This window comes from Pieris rapae, chromosome 15, assembly GCF_905147795.1.
Source record: "Pieris rapae chromosome 15, ilPieRapa1.1, whole genome shotgun sequence".
In the NCBI taxonomy this organism is placed as follows: Eukaryota; Metazoa; Arthropoda; class Insecta; order Lepidoptera; family Pieridae; genus Pieris; species Pieris rapae.
The window spans coordinates 1787206-1806022 of NC_059523.1; the positions used below are offsets into that span (position 1 = coordinate 1787206).

Genomic DNA, 18817 nt, shown 5'->3' on the forward strand with positions numbered 1-18817 from the left:
AAGAACACTAATGCACAAACAGTGTTAGAGCCAAAGGGGAAAAAAAAAAACTGTGCTGTCACTCTGTCATTTTATTTTCTCCGTCAATTATAATACAATTATCAATAAAGGAATAGCTCAATTATAAAACCGATGAAAGCCGGTGGCACGCACATAAAGCAAGACTCATTATCCCGTTTCGCATCTCTCTCTTCCACTTGATTGGCCTATGCGTGCGAGTAGAAGAAAGACAGGGGCAGCACACAGCAACAATTGAGGCAATAAAGGTTAATTATTCTTGCATTTAAGAATCTGACAAGTACTATTATTTAAAGGATGTATTAATTTATTAGCAAATAGTGATAATTCAATAAAAATGAGTAAATTTTTTTGGTAAACATTTAATCAATGTTTTGTTATGACGTTGTCACGTTCATTGTTGTGCGTAAACCCACTTCACAGACAACCATTTTTTTTCTCGATGATACTATCGAAAAGTTCCTGCTAAGCCGAATTTATATTATAATGCACAGACTATGAATATTATAAAAAGTAATCTTATTACACTGTTTTAAATAGTACTCTGTTCACGTCATTCGTAAATGTCATTGGAACACATAAACAATCGATTAACCTGTAAAATAGTGTCAAAAAATCTCAAACACAAACTTAAATTTTAACACACATCGATTGAGCAGCCGACTTAGGCCCGTATCGTAGAATGTTATGCTGCTGAGCTGTCAAACCAATTTCTATGACGTTTGACATATTTGACAGCGCTTTAGGTGAAATTATGCCTTGAGGCACAAATTACAATATGGACCTCAATTTTTCTTAAAGTTTATACATTTTGTAATGGACCATATACGTTTACTTCAAAAAAAAATACTTTAGTACGCATCAAAATAGTGTAACAAGGATAAATATTTAAACAATGTATTGAAATTTAACTATCCCATTTCCTGAATTCAAGACCATCTGGGGGTTTAGCATCCACCTTTTCCTGTCCTACTTGGTTCCAGTTTGTGCTTAATACGGTTCCTCCTGATTCCATCTGAAAAATATATTCATATGTATATGTATATACTTACTTGTATGATTAAAGAACCATTGTCCCACAATGTCTTTTAAATAAAAATCTCAACAGTAAATCCATAGACAACATGCATCAACGCTTGTAAACAATCTCTTCTATGCACCATGTGCTAAACAGATTCCTGCATAATTTTACATTATTGTCACAGTATTGAAAGCTGTAGTGATTTTACTTACAAAGCTCTTATTCATAGCTCGTCTCACTTCGTCAGAGCCTTCTCCATATATCTTTTGAAACAGTGCATTCAATGCTGCATCACCTTCAGGCTTTTCCTCTTCCTCCTAAATTTAATAGATTTAATTAAAAAAAGATTCTATTAAAAATCTAAACATAGATTTATCTTGGTTTTAAAAAGGAATATAGCATGTACATGTTGCTGGGTGACACTTTTAACAATGCAACAACAGAAAAATCAAAATCTCATCCTGCCTAAAGAGCTTTAGTTTTTAAGTTTTTCTAAGCGCAACAATGGCATTAGCAACAAACATAATTTTCTTATATATATGCACTGTATATTTTGTAAGTATAGTCATGATCTGATTCATATACAAGTATGTTGCAGAAGAATACCAATATATAAGAAGGGCTTTTGTTTAATGAACATGACTTATTATTATACGTAAAGAAAAATTTAAATTATAACAATTCATTACAAAGGTAATTATGAACAGGTTTCTAAGTTCAGGGAGATGCAATCTGACTATGGCAGACAATTTAGAGTGTCCTTATGTTTTTGTTTAAATGTTTTAATGGAATTGCAACAATTACAGTTGTAGTTTTTCTATTAATTTCAAGAATGTTTATAAATATTCAATATATTTACCATTTTTTTAATATCTTTTTCAATTTTATCCCAGTCTTTTTTGAATAGTTTAGGTGGCTGCTGCAGAGGTGCATCCACGGCAGCTAAAAGTAAACATATTTATGTTTGAATGCATCATGTGGTAAGTGAGGCTTAAAAAGTGAATGACTCTGTTTTAGATATTTTCTCTAGAACAGAGCTGTGCTGCATAAACATAAAACACATTAGTTGTGTTAAGCCCCAAAAGACAATTTTTATCATATCAATAAAAACATCTGCTTCTTTAAGGAATTGTCCATAGAAATACTAGATATTTTTATTGCAACCATAGATACAAGATTAAACTTTTAAACCAATATTTTTTAGTTTTGTTTGAAATATGCACTGAAGCAATCCTTACCTAGGGGTATTGTTTTTACTGTCTCTTCCTTGCCTTCTCCTTCCAGATTGGTCCATCTTATTCCCTCCTTTTTTCTTAACTTAATCTCCACTTTAGAGGGACTGACAATATATGAACACATTGTAGGTACTATTTCATGAGCTAACTGTAATTCTAAACTATACTCCATTTCTGTGTTTGGCATTGCAATAGATACTGAGAGCTGTTGAATATAGTTAAAGAAAATTAAATGTAGTTAAAGATTGAGACAGGAATAGATACAACAGTAATAAGTCAATTTTTTTAAATATTTGTGTAATAATGACTGTGGTACAAGCAACTGAATTATGTAGCATTATGTGTAAATAGTGAAGTCTTTAAGATGCTTATAAAACTATGGTTTGTTAAATAATTTTAAAACTTGACAGTGTGACAAAGTTCCTTTTGTTACTTTATTTATAATTATTACTTATGTATTATAAGTTTTAAGTACTTACACTCCGCTCACCATAATTTGCTTTTATTTTATCGCTTTGAGCATTTTTAATAAGTATTGTAATAACCACCTGTGACTCTGTTTGATACCAATCATGTTTAATCTTTGGTTTTGCTATCTGAAAAATTAAATATTTCTAAGTATTTATTTTTAGTTGGGGAGCATCTTCAATATCATACTGTAAAACTTTTCTTTTTTGAATTTGATTATTAAAAATTGCATTAGTTCTGGTCTACTAAGCTATATATGAAAGTTAATAACAAATTTTGGTAATTTTTAAGCGATACAAAGAAAGTATGTCGTCAGGATACAAATAGAATTTACAATAACCCAAAACTGTCCTATTTTACAGTTTACCAACCTCAGTAGCTGAGTTATGTTTGCAATCTCCCATTTTTTATTCCAATTCTTACTAGACAATCGACTTAAGTTTCGCTTTTCTAAAAATAGTTGGATTTTTCTAGTGATTTCCAAACTTTATCTTTCGCTGGCTTTCTGACAACTGTTGTCTGTTTTCTGAAATATTGTTAACACTGAACGGTGAACCACAGATATGTAATAGATGAATATAGTCTCTAATATAAATTTTAATTAACATTTTAATTATGAAGTGCAGTATCATATGAATTTCAACTACATTGAAAATATGTAGCAGTTATTAATTCTCCTAAAATTATTTGCTTGGAAACAAAGGTTAATTATGGTAATAATGCAAACTAAACTGTAATACTGAGGTTATTTTAAACTTGTCCATTTTTATGATATTGACAGCTAGCAGTTTGCACCAAAAATTTGCTTCTGTTAAATCATAGAACTTAATTATCAGCTGTTGCATTGCTCATGTTCACTCATCTCTATCGCATTAATAATAAATACATAATAAGTATTATTTTTTTAAACGGGCAGTTTTTTACGCAATTAAGTTTACAATTTTAAGAATTATCCTTTTATATTACCTATAGTTTGGAATATGAGAGTAAGTAAATGAGTCTATTACGTTATATTTATAATCGCAGCTCATAAAATTGTAATAAATTAGGAATAATTATTTCTTATCTTATATATTATATGATAATATGTAAAACAAAGTCACATAACTCAGTTATATACGTATCATTTAGCAAATACATAGTAATACAGTAACATTGTTTTCTTAGCAAAAATTGAATGTCAAGCATCCTCCAGTAGTGTTAATTTACTAATTTTGATTGCTGATTTTACAATTCAAAAACATCAGTTTTCTTGATCTTTTTAGACATATACTCCTACTTGGCTGCTCCAATAGAATTCAATTAATTAATTAATTGCATAGAAATATAATATGCATAGTGTGTATATAATTTTGTTAGATATAGTATTAATAAGGTTTTTGTCTTATAGTTTTGGACCACATCACTCATTAAACGAATACTAAGCATAGAATACAAGAAATATACTACAATGAGTGCAAAGCGTGTTGCTGTATGCCAAATGACATCAGTGGGGGACAAGACACAGAATATGAAAGTTGTATCACAACTAGTTAATAATGCTGCTAACCATGATGCTCAAGTAATTAATAAAATATTATGCTGTTCTGGTATTTAAGAGGTAATCCAGTTTGATGCTGGAAGAGACATTTTAAATAATCATTTGTTTGGAATGCAATGCTAATTATTAAAATTAATATACATTTCCTTAAGCCTTAAATATAGAATGTTTTGTGGAAAAAAAGCATTTTTCAACATTCTGACATACAGGTGTTTACTGCCTTTATGAATATTACATTTATATACCTTAATTTTTGTATTGTCATTTCAGATGATTTTCTTCCCTGAAGCCTGTGATTTCATCTGTGATAATAAAAAAGATACACTGAGTTCTGCAGAATCAATTTTATCTGGTAATACAATTAAGCAGTACCGAGCATTAGCATCAAAGCATAATGTGTGGTTATCTATGGGAGGTGTACATGAAAAGGTGAGATAATTCAACTTTTTTATTTAAGTTGGATATACTTAATGTTCATATTTATACATACCCTAAACGTTAGGATTTATTTTAAGCCTATTTTTGTGTCATATCCAAGAGCTACCTAAGTTGTTATGTCTTAGTTTCTTTTTAGAATGACACAGATCCAACAAAAATCTTTAATACACACCTAATAATTGACAACAATGGAGATATAGTACAAACCTATAGAAAGCTGCATTTATTTGATGTGGAAATACCAGAGAAGAATATAAGATTAAAAGAGAGTGACTTCTGTTCACCAGGAGGGCATATTGTATCACCAATTGAAAGTCCTGTGGGGAAAATTGGTATTTTTTTGTTTTCTTTATGTGACTCAATTATTAATTATAATATGTGTAATATGGTCATTTTTGTATCAATATTAAACAATAATCAATCAGCATTTACCCATATTGTAAATGTAGAATAACTTAACTGTAAGCTAACCTAACGTTTTTGACGCTACAACAACTAATAAATTGATGAACGCCGGCAGCATGCACCACATGCATGACCCACTGTCCCGTAACGCTCATTGTCCCGTTGCGTTTATTGTACGCTTGCGCCGCATCTATTATAAATTTATATTTTTTTTATTAATGACTTCAAATAAATAAAGCTATACAGGCCTATAACCGCCTATAATATATATAAACGGTACATTTCTTTACTAAAATTCCTGTTTATTTAAATACATCTTGGATAGACCAAAACTGCAATTCATATATTTATATTCGTAAATTTAAATGAAAATACATTATATTTATTGAGTGACAATACAACCAGTTTTTATTCAGGTATGTCAATATGCTATGACATGCGATTTCCTGAGCTCAGTACGACACTGAGTATACTCAACGCTGAGATCTTGACTTTCCCATCGGCCTTTACCTACGCGACTGGAGCTGCTCATTGGCATACATTATTAAGGTAAATAATTACTTAATTAATTAGTAAATAATAAGTTGCATGTTAATAAACCATTATCGTGGTGCAGTTTAGTTTGTCTTATAGAACAGGAGGTTAACATGATGTTAAGTGATACCGCCGGACGTGGATTGAAGTGAAGTGACACTGCCGGAAAGTTCGCAACTGCGGTGCCGGCCTTTTATTCATTTCTTTATAGTCTATCCTTTACTGATGCCAAAAAATGACTGCACTGAACATATGTTTGTTTAAAAAAATATATGTATTTATTTACACTTCGTAAATACTATTAGTAATACATATAAAAAAGCAGGTAACATTAGTCGTTAGGCAACGGCCGGCATTATCTATAACAAGCGAATTCTTCCAGGCAACCCTAGTATGGAAGGATAAATAATAAGCACCACCACAAGTGTACAAGTGCATAAATAATACCAGTACCTCTAACATAAAAAAAATCATGTAAAATAAAAAAAAATATATAAACGCTAATGCAGTGTTTAATAAGTCACAATTAATATTTTGCTTTTTTTTAAAGCAAATAGTTTAATTAAATTGCTTAATTTTTTCGCAACTGTATTAAAAATAGTCGTTCAGTACACGTGCGGAACCGTCATTGCAACTTGTTCCTACTGTCAACCCTCACCTTCGGCTGCGCCTCGGCTGGGTAGACATTCGTTGGAACTCTTTGCAATGACAGGCTTTCCACACTTGTAATGAAATATGTATACTATTTCAGGGCAAGAGCCATAGAGAACCAATGCTATATAATCGCAGCTGCTCAAACAGGTCAACATAATGCTAAGCGGCGCTCCTACGGGCACGCGCTTTGCGTAAGCCCCTGGGGCGAAGTCCTAGCGGATTGCGAAGAGGAGTCACCGTGCTATAAGGTAGTGGAAATCGGAGATAGTAGGGATGTTAGAAAAAATATGCCAGTGTTTCAACATAGAAGGTATGTTATATGTATATATGTATGTTGCGCTATAATATTCTTAGATAGTAGATGTAATTTCTTCATATCAAGAAATTTAAAAATCTTACGCTATTGATTTTTTTAAAGGGAACAAAACCAAAGTTGATGGGAAGACTCAACATATAATATAATAATATACATATATTTTCAGGCCAGATGTATATTCCCTATACGCGTTAAGTGTACGTAAGTGTCTATTACCAGAGCATTCAACAAAGAAGTTATCAGCCGAAAGTCAAACTTCTGATACCTGTGAAAATGAACCAATGAACACATTTGGACATGTTAAAGTGCCTGACAGCTGTGTTTTTTATAAGTCAAAGTTGACGTACGCGTTTGTTAATTTAAGGTTAGTGATTATGACATTGAATTATGTTACAATGTGTTTTTCCTAGCCATAATGGACTACCATCAATTTAGTCAGCATCCTTCCATTGACCAACATCAACAATAATGGTTGTCTACAGACAACCCCTATTTATTTATACTATTTATACTATCGTCCGAAAACCGACTTTACAAAGTCGGTTTTCGGACGATAGTTTAACGTGACAACGTATACTTTACTAACGTATTAATGAAATTATTGCACACTTTTATGAATAAAATGGAATCATTTTTATTTATTTAGGACTATTTTGTATGGATACAAAGGAGTGAAATGAAATCTCGTTTCATTGATAAATTAACTTTTATTTGCTAATAAATACCTAAAATTATAATAGTAATCAGATTTTTACTGACGCAATTGCTGTTGTAATACACAATTTAAACCACATTAACTTCACTCTATAAACAATCGACGAAACGGACGCATAGGACAATCGAGTGGAAAAGAGATAGATTCGGCGCAAGCGTACAATGAGCGTAACGGGACAATGAGTCATGCTTTTTCGAGCGTACAGCCGGCGATCGTCATTCATTAGACGTTGTCACGTCAAAAAAAATATTCAGTACAAAATTTAAATGAGTTTTTCCGAACTATCGCAATCTAATACATACTTCTCGCTGATAAAGATATATACAACGTCCCGATCTTAACCACTGGGGCCATCAGACCAATCAGTAAACTCCATCTCCATACTTCTATTCATACATTTATTGCTTGCTTTCTTTGAAATGTTGTTTTTTTTTTGTATAGCCCATTTGTCGAGGAAGGCGTGACCGCTTTTTGACACAAATGTTCTCCATACCAAGGAATGTGTTTGATTGGAAATCTGTAAAAAAACAATCATTTTACAGATGTGTGATCCCGGGGCACGTGTTGATAGCACCTTTGAGGGTGGCGGAAAGAAATCAGGACTTAAGCGAAGAGGAGGCTACGGATTTTTATAAAACCATACGACTTGTACAAAAGGTACGTTTGAATTATATAAAAAATAATTAATTATTTTTATCTCTAACATTAATATAGTGCGTCCTCGGTAGCGGATTGACTGGAGCTGGTAATAGTAATGAAAAAACGCTTTCAATGTAATATGCAGTGGCGTAGGTACCTTGGGTGTACCCGGTGCGGAAGTTGGTGGTGTCACCCCATCGAAAGTAAAATGCCATAAATTTTATATGATAAAGGACATGATCATTCATTAAAAGATCCCAAGTATGGGACGGGGAATCCCCCAACGACAGCGTCAGGCTCTTTTGCGGGAATCCCCGAATTCTACATTGAAAATTTTATGAAATTTTTATGCTAGCGATTTTTTTTTTGGAAACTTTTCTTAAAGTTGAGAGACCGGGTGGGTGTCCCCAAAACGGTGACACAAACGGTGCGTATAATTATAATTATACGTTGTTGTTATGTATAATTATATCTAATAAGGAGAATGTATATCTACTAAGTTGCCGATCAAAATTTGGCCGCTAGTATTTTTATGTGATTCGCTAGTCTAAAGCGTACTTAAAAGCCAGCGACGCACTTGTTATTACTTCGATCGTTAGACTGATCCATAAATTTCATGAATATGTAATTTCAGCTTATGGAAAAAGTTCACAATACTCGCTCGTGCACTGTGACGATACAAGATGGACCTGATGCGGGACAAACTGTCAAGGTATGTTGATACAATTAGGGCCTGTTTCACAATGTCCGGATAAGTTCCAAATAAGCTATTTATTACTTATTGGTAGGATAAATGGTATTTTTGCGTTTCACGATTGTCAGATAGCGCTATTCGTCATGAAATTCGAAGTATCTTATTCGGAACTTTTATCTTTCGAATAATTTATGTGTTGCATAGCTATTTGGCACTTTATCCATACATTGTGAAACAGGCCCTTAATCATTTTAACCAACTTCAAGATAGATATTGCAATTGATAATCTTGGAGTTTGGTTGGATTGTTTTTATCAATGAATTGAATTGCCAACCCGGGCGTGACTTGCGAAATAATTTTGTCATTCTTGCCAGGAGAGAATAGTCAAGAAAAAATTGAAACAAATAACTGGTATTGACTGAAGTGCAGGCTGATGCTAATTGTTGACATAGTTTTAACGGTATCAAAGCAAAATTATTTATACATTTAGATAACACACATATGAATGTCGAAAAGAAAAATACATTAAATGCTTCTAATGCCAATTCTCAAATCAAGGGCGTAGACGGAAGAGAAGAACTGGCAATAAATTCTCCGCCACTGTTTTTAATCGCCAAGTTTTTTCACACAATGTTTGTAAGGAGGTGCAACCATTACCCCATGTTCTATATGACATCTTGAGTAATAAAGAATAATAAAACAAATTAAAAACAAAGTTTTGTCCTCTATCAGCAAGAGGCATGGTGAAATAGGAGCACGCACTTACATACTCGTGAGAACAACACGCAAATACGTAGTATAAAACTAAAATCACCGCATACACGAATTCAAGTACGACCATTCACCACAAGTAGCACCCGTTCACGAGTATGACGCATGGCCACTGGCCAGGCATCAGCCCTCGCCATTTTTTTAGGCAGAGAAATGAAATATATATTAATAAATATTTTTTCAGCATCTACACTGCCACATATTACCAAGGAAAAAGGGAGACTTCATAGACAATGACTTAATATACTTGGAGTTAGCGAAACATGATCAGTGAGTACATTCATATGTTGTATCAATTTGTTTGTTATTACCTTAAAAAATACTAGACCGATTTAAAACATTCTTTTACTAGCCTAACTGTCAACTTTGTAGTATTGTATTTATTATTTAAAAACTATCGTTTCTGCTGTATGCGGACGAATTAAAGATGTTTTTTTTTTAATTTGTTTCTCCTAATATCAAGCCTAAGATTAAAAGTTTAAATAAACCTAGTGCTAACCTCTTTTAATATTTTAACTAAGAAATTTAGCATTAAAAATTTTTATTTTTCTAAATAAAATACTACTAAAGAATGTATTTTTGAAAGTTTTGAACTTCTTTTCTAGATTTACATCAAAACACCCGGCGAAGCCTCCACGTACTCTATCAGAGATGAGAAGCGAAGCTTCAATGTTAAGAGAAGAACTCGAGAAAATGTCCAAAGAAAGTAGATAGTTATATTCAAATAAGTGTAAATAATAATTATCAATCATTATGTCGTTTTATTTACCATTTTCCTCGATGTGAGGGTGTATAATATATACTAGTGTTGTGTACTTTGTATACACACCACTGTAGTTAATAACTAGTAGTCATAATATGGAGAACCCCAATGTTTTGTGATTTAAAAAAATCATTAGTACACTAGTAAGATGACGTGACACCCTGATGTGTATGTGTGTATTAAATTTGTGATGTCATATTTTCTTGTATTTTTTAGGCATACACATTGTTTTAGAATGTATATACATATAAATAAATAAATAAAAACGCGGTAGAGAAAATACCTAAAAAAACCTATTCTAATATATAATATCTAGACATCGTCTTAGCCTCTGAAGCCATCAGAGTCAATCAGTTACTGTTCGTAAATCTTTAATGCACATTTATAATCCAGGAATACACCCACTCTTCATACTCGACCATGATGGTCATGCCATTCACAAGAGAACACCTTTTAGCGTTCACACTTGTGCTTGGAGCACTTAATTATAATTACGAGTTAAAAGACTTGTATAGTTATCCTTCATAACTAGTTTAGATTTTCCGTTTGGCATTTTTACAAAACCGGAGTTCGTGTAAGAATATACTGTTAAGTTCAATAGTGACTAAAACCAATTTCATACCATGTAAATTACTATTTACTTCTAGATTCTGCGTTATATGTAAGTAAATAGTTACCAAAACTAGTTAAACGTAACTTAATCTTGTTAAAATTTCCACAGCGTAATTTTAGAGATCAACAAAATAACTAACTGAGGGCCAGCGGTAAAACACAAAAATTAAATTTTTTAAATTACTTTTATTACACAATAATTGAGACTTAACTAAATATGAAAATTGTATTGGCCCGATATGAGGTGCTCGATCAATAACCATATTATACTTATTACTAGTTGACAATTGACGGGTCCAATGTGAGGTATCCAATCAAAAGGTATCGTATTTTTTTTTTCGTTGGCCTCACCGGCCTTTACAGCTCAGTTTGGGCTGTTTCGGCGAGCGGAGCTCCGCCTGAATGGGCGTTTTTCCGCGACTGGCACAAGGGTTTTCTGAAACTACAACCTCGGCTTGGGCCGTCGCGAGGTTGTCAATCGCCTGAAGGGACGGAAGCCCAGCTGTTGGTACCTGTTGTCCGCGTCCTTTTGTACTGGTATAGCGTCAGAGGGAACAGGGATTTCTTATGTGGGGCAAAGGGAGTGCATATGTAATAAACGTGAATGACACATTGATGTTGGATTACTGATGATTGGTTTTGAGGGTCAAGGTTATAAAAAAAACAACAAAAAATATTTACAATTTATTTATGACACAAAACAAGTCTTACGGACCACACACGGCAAATCTTAACCAGCGCCATATAAGAGTGTTTAAAGAATACAAAAAAATATAACCTATATACATATGTTTTGGCTAATACAGTCTAAACCCTTTTTTTAAGCTAAATTTTAAATCGACAAACCAAAACATGCTTTGGTTTGTCCATAATCAGTACTATGGTGAGATATCATTAGGGTTGCGACGTTAACTTTTTAATGAACTTTTTGTGTTACTAATTCCACTAACGCATCTAAGATATTGATAACCTTAATAAATGTATTGTAAAATATTAGTAAATGTCATGCGAAGGTACTATTTTACATATATCTGTAGAAATACACTAGTTATTTAAGTAAACGTACATGGTTATAAACGAAAGTTAAACAATTCATGATTTTAATATAAAACATAAGGTCATAAAAAGCACAAAAACAGTGATAGCTTTACATAAGCGTTCCAAAAATCATTTAATCATAAGTCGACCACAACTATTTCGGTGCACAATTAGTAATTTAGGCCAAATAGACCCAAAAAAGTCATCCGTTCACTCTCGTATACTTTCATTATAGTCACTTTAAATGGGAGATACATTCTTATTCGCATTCAAAAACATTCGAGTACTAGGTAGAAACACCTGTACATTATGCAAAATCTTTTCGTAAAAAAAAATCAGAAAAATATTAGTAATTAAGACTATTACCATATACTTTCATTATTGTCACTTTAAATGGGAGATACATTCTTATTCGCATTCAAAAACAGTCGAGTACCTACTAGGTAGAAACAGCTGTACAATATCCAAAAAAAATCGTAAAAACAAACAGAAAAATATTAGTAATTAAGACTATTACCGTAAATTTTCTTTATTGTCACTTTAAATGGGGGATACATTCATATTCGCATTCAAAAACATTCGAGTACTAGGTAGAAACACCTGTACAATATCCAAAAAATTTCGTAAAAACAAACAGAAAAATATTAGTAATTAAGACTATTACCGTATATTTTCATTGTTGTCGCTTCAAATGGGAGATACATTAAAGTCGGTATTTGATTTGACATATTGAATAATTAACCGTTTGATGGCGCCAGTATCGATTACTTTTGCAACCTTCAGTTACACACAACCCTGTCAGACAGCGTATCTTCAGGTCATCCACTGCTCATGCCGCTTTTACTTGTACCATTGTCGCGAGTCATTCGGTAATAGAGAATTTTAAAAAGTATTACTGGCAACGATATCGTAGAGTTGTTCATGGCAATATTTCCGGTAAGAAAAATTTTAAAAAATGCCGTTAAATTTGGTACAATTTGATAGTAAAATTTTACCCTAATGATCTTTGAATACGAATGAAAAGCAAACTTTTACTTCTACAGCTTAGTAAACGTGTTTACCAAGCATCAAAATTTGTTGTACGCAATTTTTTCAACATTTTACATTCTGAAACCTATCTCAAGTCGCATCTCCACTTGAGCGCTGTCATATGTCAAACTTCATAGAGAAAAACAGCTTTTTAAACTTTTTAAGTTTAAATAACGTTCTGGCCTCAGTATTAGTCGGTATTGAATAACAGAATTTAGTTGCGAAAGGTGGATCAAAATTCAATTAACCGAAGTTAGTCGCTAAAGTATAAAAAAAATAAACAAATTTCGATTTTATGAGTTGTGCCAAGAATAATAATATTAGCTTAGCTTCTTGATTATCTTAGATTTCATCCCTTCACTTGCGACTAAAGTCTTATTGCCGTATATTAAGTTATAAAAAAAATAAACAAGTAGATTTCACGACAGATACAAAAACACTTCTAACGACACCTTACTAACACCAAACCCTTTTGTATGGGAATGATCACGTGACTATCATTCCCTGAGAAAACAGGCCATTTTTAAGTAACGATTATATGTAATGAGTTTTTGATAACAAGACATTGCATGAGAACTAACAACTTATATATGCCTATACATTTGCTTGAATAATTTTGGACGTGTTAATCATCGTATAAAGCTAAGGTGTGGGAGCAATAGCTCTATTAGGCCTGAATTCGGCGTTTTCCGTGTCTAGTGCTTGTTGCACAGTGCTGAATAGTTTTAGTGGAGTTTTCCTGTCATTAAGCCTCGCACTTCGTCGAACGGGTGTCACTGTTGGAGTTATTTGTTTACTGAAAAAAATATGTATCTAAACCAGTGTTTCCCAAAGTGTAACCCCCCGGAGAGGGGGGCGGGCAATGTGATTATTAAGGGGATTGTTTTTTTTATTTTTGGAATTTTATTTCAGTGTTTCCTTAACTGAAAATTTACTTACTATGTTCCGTTAACAATTTCTAAAAGCTATCATTTTAGTTACTTAAGTGAATAATTGAATTGTTTAGTTTAAAAACTATGTATGCTACATAGGGGTATTATGTATTTGGAAAGAGAGACACGCCCCTGCGTGGAAAAAAAATGTTGGCAAACACTGCTTTTTCTGTCTTAATAATAAGATTATATAATAATCGTCCTTTGGAATATTTATTTTATTTATTAATGCAATACGTAAAGTCAATTGAAAAATTAAAATATATATCTGTATATATTTATAACGACTGGACCGATTTGAATGAATTTTTGTATTCATTTGGTTGGCGGCATGAAGAGTTTAAATACACTAACCAGCCCGGCAGATGGCGTTCCAGTTGGTATCAATATTATTATCTATACAGTAAATAAAGAGCTGGAATATATATAAATCTGGTGAGTATAAATATCCTAAACAAGTGGACAGATTTTAATGAATTTTTTTTGAGTGTTCAAGTGTCGCGGTTCATTTACATAATTAGGTATTTTTTTGTATTTAAGACGTGAGTCAAGGACCTGTGACAGGATGTTTATTTGAATATGCTTATAAATCAAGCAAGCTTCCAAAGTAAAAAATCATATTTTCATGAAATATTTTTTTTTATAGAATAGGGGGCAAACGGGTAGGAGTCTCACCTAATTTTAAGCGATACCGCTGTCTCAATACCGGAGGGCTCGCAAGTGCGTTGCCAGCCTATTAAGAATTGGTACGCTTTTTTCTTTTTTTTTTCCCTTTATAATATGACAATAATATTTATTTACAGCATATATATGCCATATTTTACCAAAATATATCATACAACTATCACACAGTAGTTTCATGTAAATATTATATGAATTTTTCTAACAACAAATCCACATAATAGTTGATACGCCCTTCAAAACATCGATTTATGTAACAAATATTAAATCCTGTTTTTATTGTATTATAAAAACTACTCTATATTTGTATATTTAAATATTACTTTAAATACTTACTTATTTTCCTGCACAGCAAATCTAAGCAATGTACTTTTAAAGACATTTTTTGCGTCAACCAACTTTGGATCCACTTTCTTCTCGGAACCAGGGTTAATCTTCAACTGCATAAACTTGGCTAGCAACTGGTCAATGTTTTCTTCTGCTACTGTCCGCTGTAATTTTTTATAGTATTACTTTTACTAACATAACTTTTACACATTTAAAGAAAATGATGACTCCTACTTATTATAACAAATAAGTTTTGGGTTCAGTAAAAATCACGAAGATGATGAACAAGGAGATGAAGAAGATAAGACGGATCAGCCTGAGCCTCCGCCGAGCATTAAAGAACCTCTGGCAGCAGCTATATTATTGTAAAAATACTTCCCCTACCACCAAGATACCTCAATATCGCAAGATATGAATAAAACAAGTCAGTACAACAAAATTACTGGTGCAGCAAAAAACGTCAGACAAAACAGAGTATACGCAATAGCATTCCAATAAGATTCTTTTTTATGTCTACTAACACTAGTCTGATATAAAATTATTCTTTTTCTTATTCTGATTTTTCTTCTCTCTGATTAACGATAACTCTGTTTAACGACATAACATGCATAGTCCCTTCAGTACCGTTACACAACCACTACACTGTAAGTCAATTCCAACAATATCCGCAATCATACACATTTTCAGTCAGTTAAAATTTTAAATAATCTTACATTGGTTCCCTTAGCCAGCGCTTGTTCCCAGCACTGCATGGAAGCTGGCATGTCCCCTCGGGCTTCCTCTAAGGCGGCTCTACATTCCCAATATGTGGCCGTTTCTTGGGCATCACTGTATGTATCTCTTATTGCACGGAGCCAACGAGCCCCTTCCTCCCAGCTATATCCCTAAAAATAAATTGTACTATTTTTTAAAGTGAAACTTCATTACATCGTCTTAAACTTTTTGGTCTGTGTGGCGCATGTCGCGTGACGGTCGGCCGCGGAGTAGGGATAAAGTGAAAGGCGCTCGTCATAGCAGCCAAGGCCAATATGGCGGCGCACATAGCTCGGAGCAGTTTTGACAGACCTTGTAATGTATAGACATACATTACAAGGTCAGCTGCTGCTGCATATTCATTTCTGCCAGTTCTCCACGTTTTTTAATATGCGTATATAGTCTAAATAATTGTTAAGTATTATGTATGTCGTACTCTCTAGGACAAAGAATTCAATAAAAATATTAGATGGAGACTTTAGATGGAGTCTACTTTTATTAGTCCCATTATCATTCATATTTTCCAACTATAAAATTAAGATTAATAAAGCGATTTTATACCTTTAATGTAATATAATTCCAAAATTTTTTAGTTAAAAAGTTTCACTTTTAACGTGGTTTCATAAAAAGAGTGGCGGAGAGTTTATTGCCAGTTCTTCTCTTTCGTTCTACGCCCTTGATTTGAGAACTGGCAGTAAATTCAATTGTGTACATTATGTTATGTATATGAATAAATAAATTTCGACTTTGACTTTGACCAAACAACATATTTTTATTTTCACTTAACTATTTATGAGATGTTTATTTTAATTTTATGGGAATAAAATTAAATAATTGTAAACAAATTAATAATATTTGGTAGATATAATTTATTAGCATTATACTTACATGTCTTAATATATCCGTCAAATCTTTCAGAGCACCCAACAATGCATCATCCACCATTGGTGATGGGTCAGAAATGATTGCTGTTTCATAGCTTTCATTGAATTCCACACTGTCCATATTACTAGGACTCCTCCATTTATTAATTAGCTGTCCATTCAACTCAGTAAATGATTCATTATCACTATCATTTTCTAACGGCTGGTTTTCCTTATCTTCATCGCCATAATCAAACTTTGGAATATCAAATGCTCGTTGAATGCCAAAACAGTGTAAATGCTGGTATGTATCAATAGTTTTTCCGCGTTTTTCCAACCATTTCACTAATTTCAATCTCATTTCATCTGGATTTGTCATTGGTGTTTGGAATTTTACTTTTTTCTGTTCGCTCTTCACTGCTGATACCATTTCTTGGATGTTTTCATCTTCATTAATGTTATGCAATGACACTTTGTTTATTTTCTCTCCAATGGACGCCCATCTGTGTATGCAGTTTTTAAGTTGCCCTTTGTCAATTTTCTTAAAGTGTACAGCAGATATAGATCTACGAACTGGGGGCTTAGCCCTCTGGCTTTGGTCAAATGTAGTATTTCGTCTGTTTACTATTGGAGGAGCAATGGGTTTTATGTGATGTTTAATATTATGCTCTGTATAAACAGTTTTCGGTTTATAGAGTCGTTCAAAAACAGATTCTCTCTTTCCCAATGTACTTTCAATTTTGGTAGTAGTAGTAGATTTTTTAGCTACTGCTGTATTAGTGGGTATGAAACTCTTTCTATTATTAAGTGGAGGTTTCGTTGGAATAACGGATTTTCTTAAATTAGCATTTTCTTTAGCCTTAATACTCCCATTGAGCGGTAATCGTACAATTTTATTTCTATCCAAATTGTTTGTTTCCGCCTTCTTAATATCCCAATTGACATGCTTTTGGTTACTCTTTATATCCTTCTTAACAACACCATTTATATTTGTTTGGATATCTTTTGCTTCTGGCTTTTTGAGGTCCTTAACAATATTTTTGATATGAGGTTGTGTTTTTTTAGGTATACCACTAGGATATTCAGTTTTTTTGGGAAGTACATTAGAAATGGTTGTTGGTTTCTTGAGCGAATTTAAGTTTTTATCTGATTTTAAATTATTTATAAAATTTGGTTTATTTTTTGGACATACAGCATTTTCTGAAGCTGATCTTGGAGTATTGTTTCTATTTGTTTCGCTTTGTCCATATTTTTTAAGATTCAATTCTCTTAACTGAAAATCAATTTTTATTTAAATAACATAATAGGTAATACAATAATAATAGGCAGGTTCTGCTTTAGCCATCTGAGAAAATAAACAGCCATTGCAATATCTAAGGATCTATAACACCAGTTACATTAGAAAGAACTGAAAAATTTTAGGCAAAGAACAATTAGAAGTATGTATAGAAAATGTGTATACCTTCTGAATTCGAGCCTGAACTCTTGCCTCTCTATCTTCTCTTATTTTTTTATTAAAATCATTTGAAGCCATCTGTAAGTAAAAGTAGTATCTTTGAAAATACTTCATTACAGCATAATATAAAATATTTGTTACTGGCACATATAAAACAATAAAAAAATTGAAATACTATCAGCTTAATGTATATGTTATATCATGTTTGACTTTCCGCTATTATGTTTATTTTGGGTGTTCATGTTAATCCAATTGGAGTGATATTTTGTATTAATACAATTAGGTATACAACGAGAGAAATAGAGTATATCATTTATTTTGTTGTCAGAGGTGGTAAACTACATACATTGGGGAAGTAGTTACCAGTTTATATTTCAAAATGCTTGCTGTATCATAGTATGAAATTCGTAGTCGAGATATTATGATTTAGGCGGGAATCAATTAGGAGCAGGTATACATACTGTATTCCTTAGAAACGTCCCATCAGAATTGGAAATGATTTATCTTAACTTTTTAATGTCTACCTATTATTTTATACAAAACTACTACCTATATCCAAACTTATGTTGATTCAACCACATGTCATGGTAATTCACACCAGCTATGCATAGAAGAATTGCGTAAAATCACAACAAATTTGCACCTATTAGAAAAATAAGTACTTACTTTGAATTCTTAAATAGTGCTCAAATCCACCTCCTCCTTATGAATCGTATATAAGTCTTAAATAACGAAAGAAATAAATAATTATTTATAAATCTTTTTGACACAAACAATGCGACTCGACGGTTACTATACTTTTCAAATAAAAAACAAAACAACACGAACGTTTTATTTTTCAAATTTGAATCGGACGTTATGTCTATTGTCATTTTGTGACCTTCTGTCCAGTGTTGCTATCCTCTATGTCATAAG

The 18817-nt window shown here is 32.5% G+C and overlaps 3 protein-coding genes across 6 annotated transcripts; 1 reads left to right on the forward strand and 2 right to left on the reverse strand.

Annotated features, from left to right (window-relative positions):
• Window positions 1-82: 82 nt before the first annotated feature.
• Window positions 83-3274, reverse strand: LOC110995067 (protein SGT1 homolog). The gene is made up of 6 exons (XM_022262039.2): window positions 3114-3274; window positions 2754-2870; window positions 2278-2479; window positions 1899-1981; window positions 1252-1356; window positions 83-1033 (listed from the first exon to the last, which is right to left on the reverse strand). Exons 1-6 carry the CDS (start codon window positions 3144-3146, stop codon window positions 926-928), a joined length of 648 nt encoding a protein of 215 aa, XP_022117731.2. The 5' UTR covers window positions 3147-3274; the 3' UTR covers window positions 83-925.
• A 286-nt stretch (window positions 3275-3560) lies between these two features.
• Window positions 3561-10199, forward strand: LOC110995066 (nitrilase and fragile histidine triad fusion protein NitFhit). Of its 2 annotated transcripts, XM_045631306.1 has the most exons (11): window positions 3561-3728; window positions 4133-4303; window positions 4553-4711; window positions 4857-5052; window positions 5542-5674; window positions 6411-6623; window positions 6796-6993; window positions 7887-8001; window positions 8618-8695; window positions 9633-9718; window positions 10054-10199. In XM_045631306.1, the coding sequence occupies exons 1-11, from the start codon at window positions 3723-3725 to the stop codon at window positions 10160-10162; spliced, it is 1464 nt and encodes a 487-aa protein (XP_045487262.1). In that variant the 5' UTR covers window positions 3561-3722; the 3' UTR covers window positions 10163-10199. The 2 variants fall into 2 exon arrangements, with proteins under 2 accessions (XP_045487262.1, XP_045487263.1); XM_045631307.1 differs by lacking the exon at window positions 3561-3728 and having other exon boundaries at window positions 4209-4342.
• LOC110999954 lies at window positions 7664-18699 on the reverse strand. 3 transcript variants are annotated; one of them, XR_006750668.1, is made up of 7 exons: window positions 18569-18699; window positions 17909-17980; window positions 16472-17719; window positions 15544-15714; window positions 14840-14994; window positions 13021-13686; window positions 11495-12975 (listed from the first exon to the last, which is right to left on the reverse strand). XR_006750668.1 is itself a non-coding variant. In XM_045631305.1 (6 exons), exons 2-6 carry the CDS (start codon window positions 17978-17980, stop codon window positions 7735-7737), a joined length of 1773 nt encoding a protein of 590 aa, XP_045487261.1. In that variant the 5' UTR covers window positions 18569-18699; the 3' UTR covers window positions 7664-7734. The 3 variants fall into 3 exon arrangements, 2 of the variants coding, with proteins under 2 accessions (XP_045487261.1, XP_022124981.2); XM_045631305.1 differs by lacking the exons at window positions 11495-12975; window positions 13021-13686 and adding an exon at window positions 7664-7861; XM_022269289.2 differs by having other exon boundaries at window positions 11495-13686.
• Between the last annotated feature and the right edge of the window lie 118 nt (window positions 18700-18817).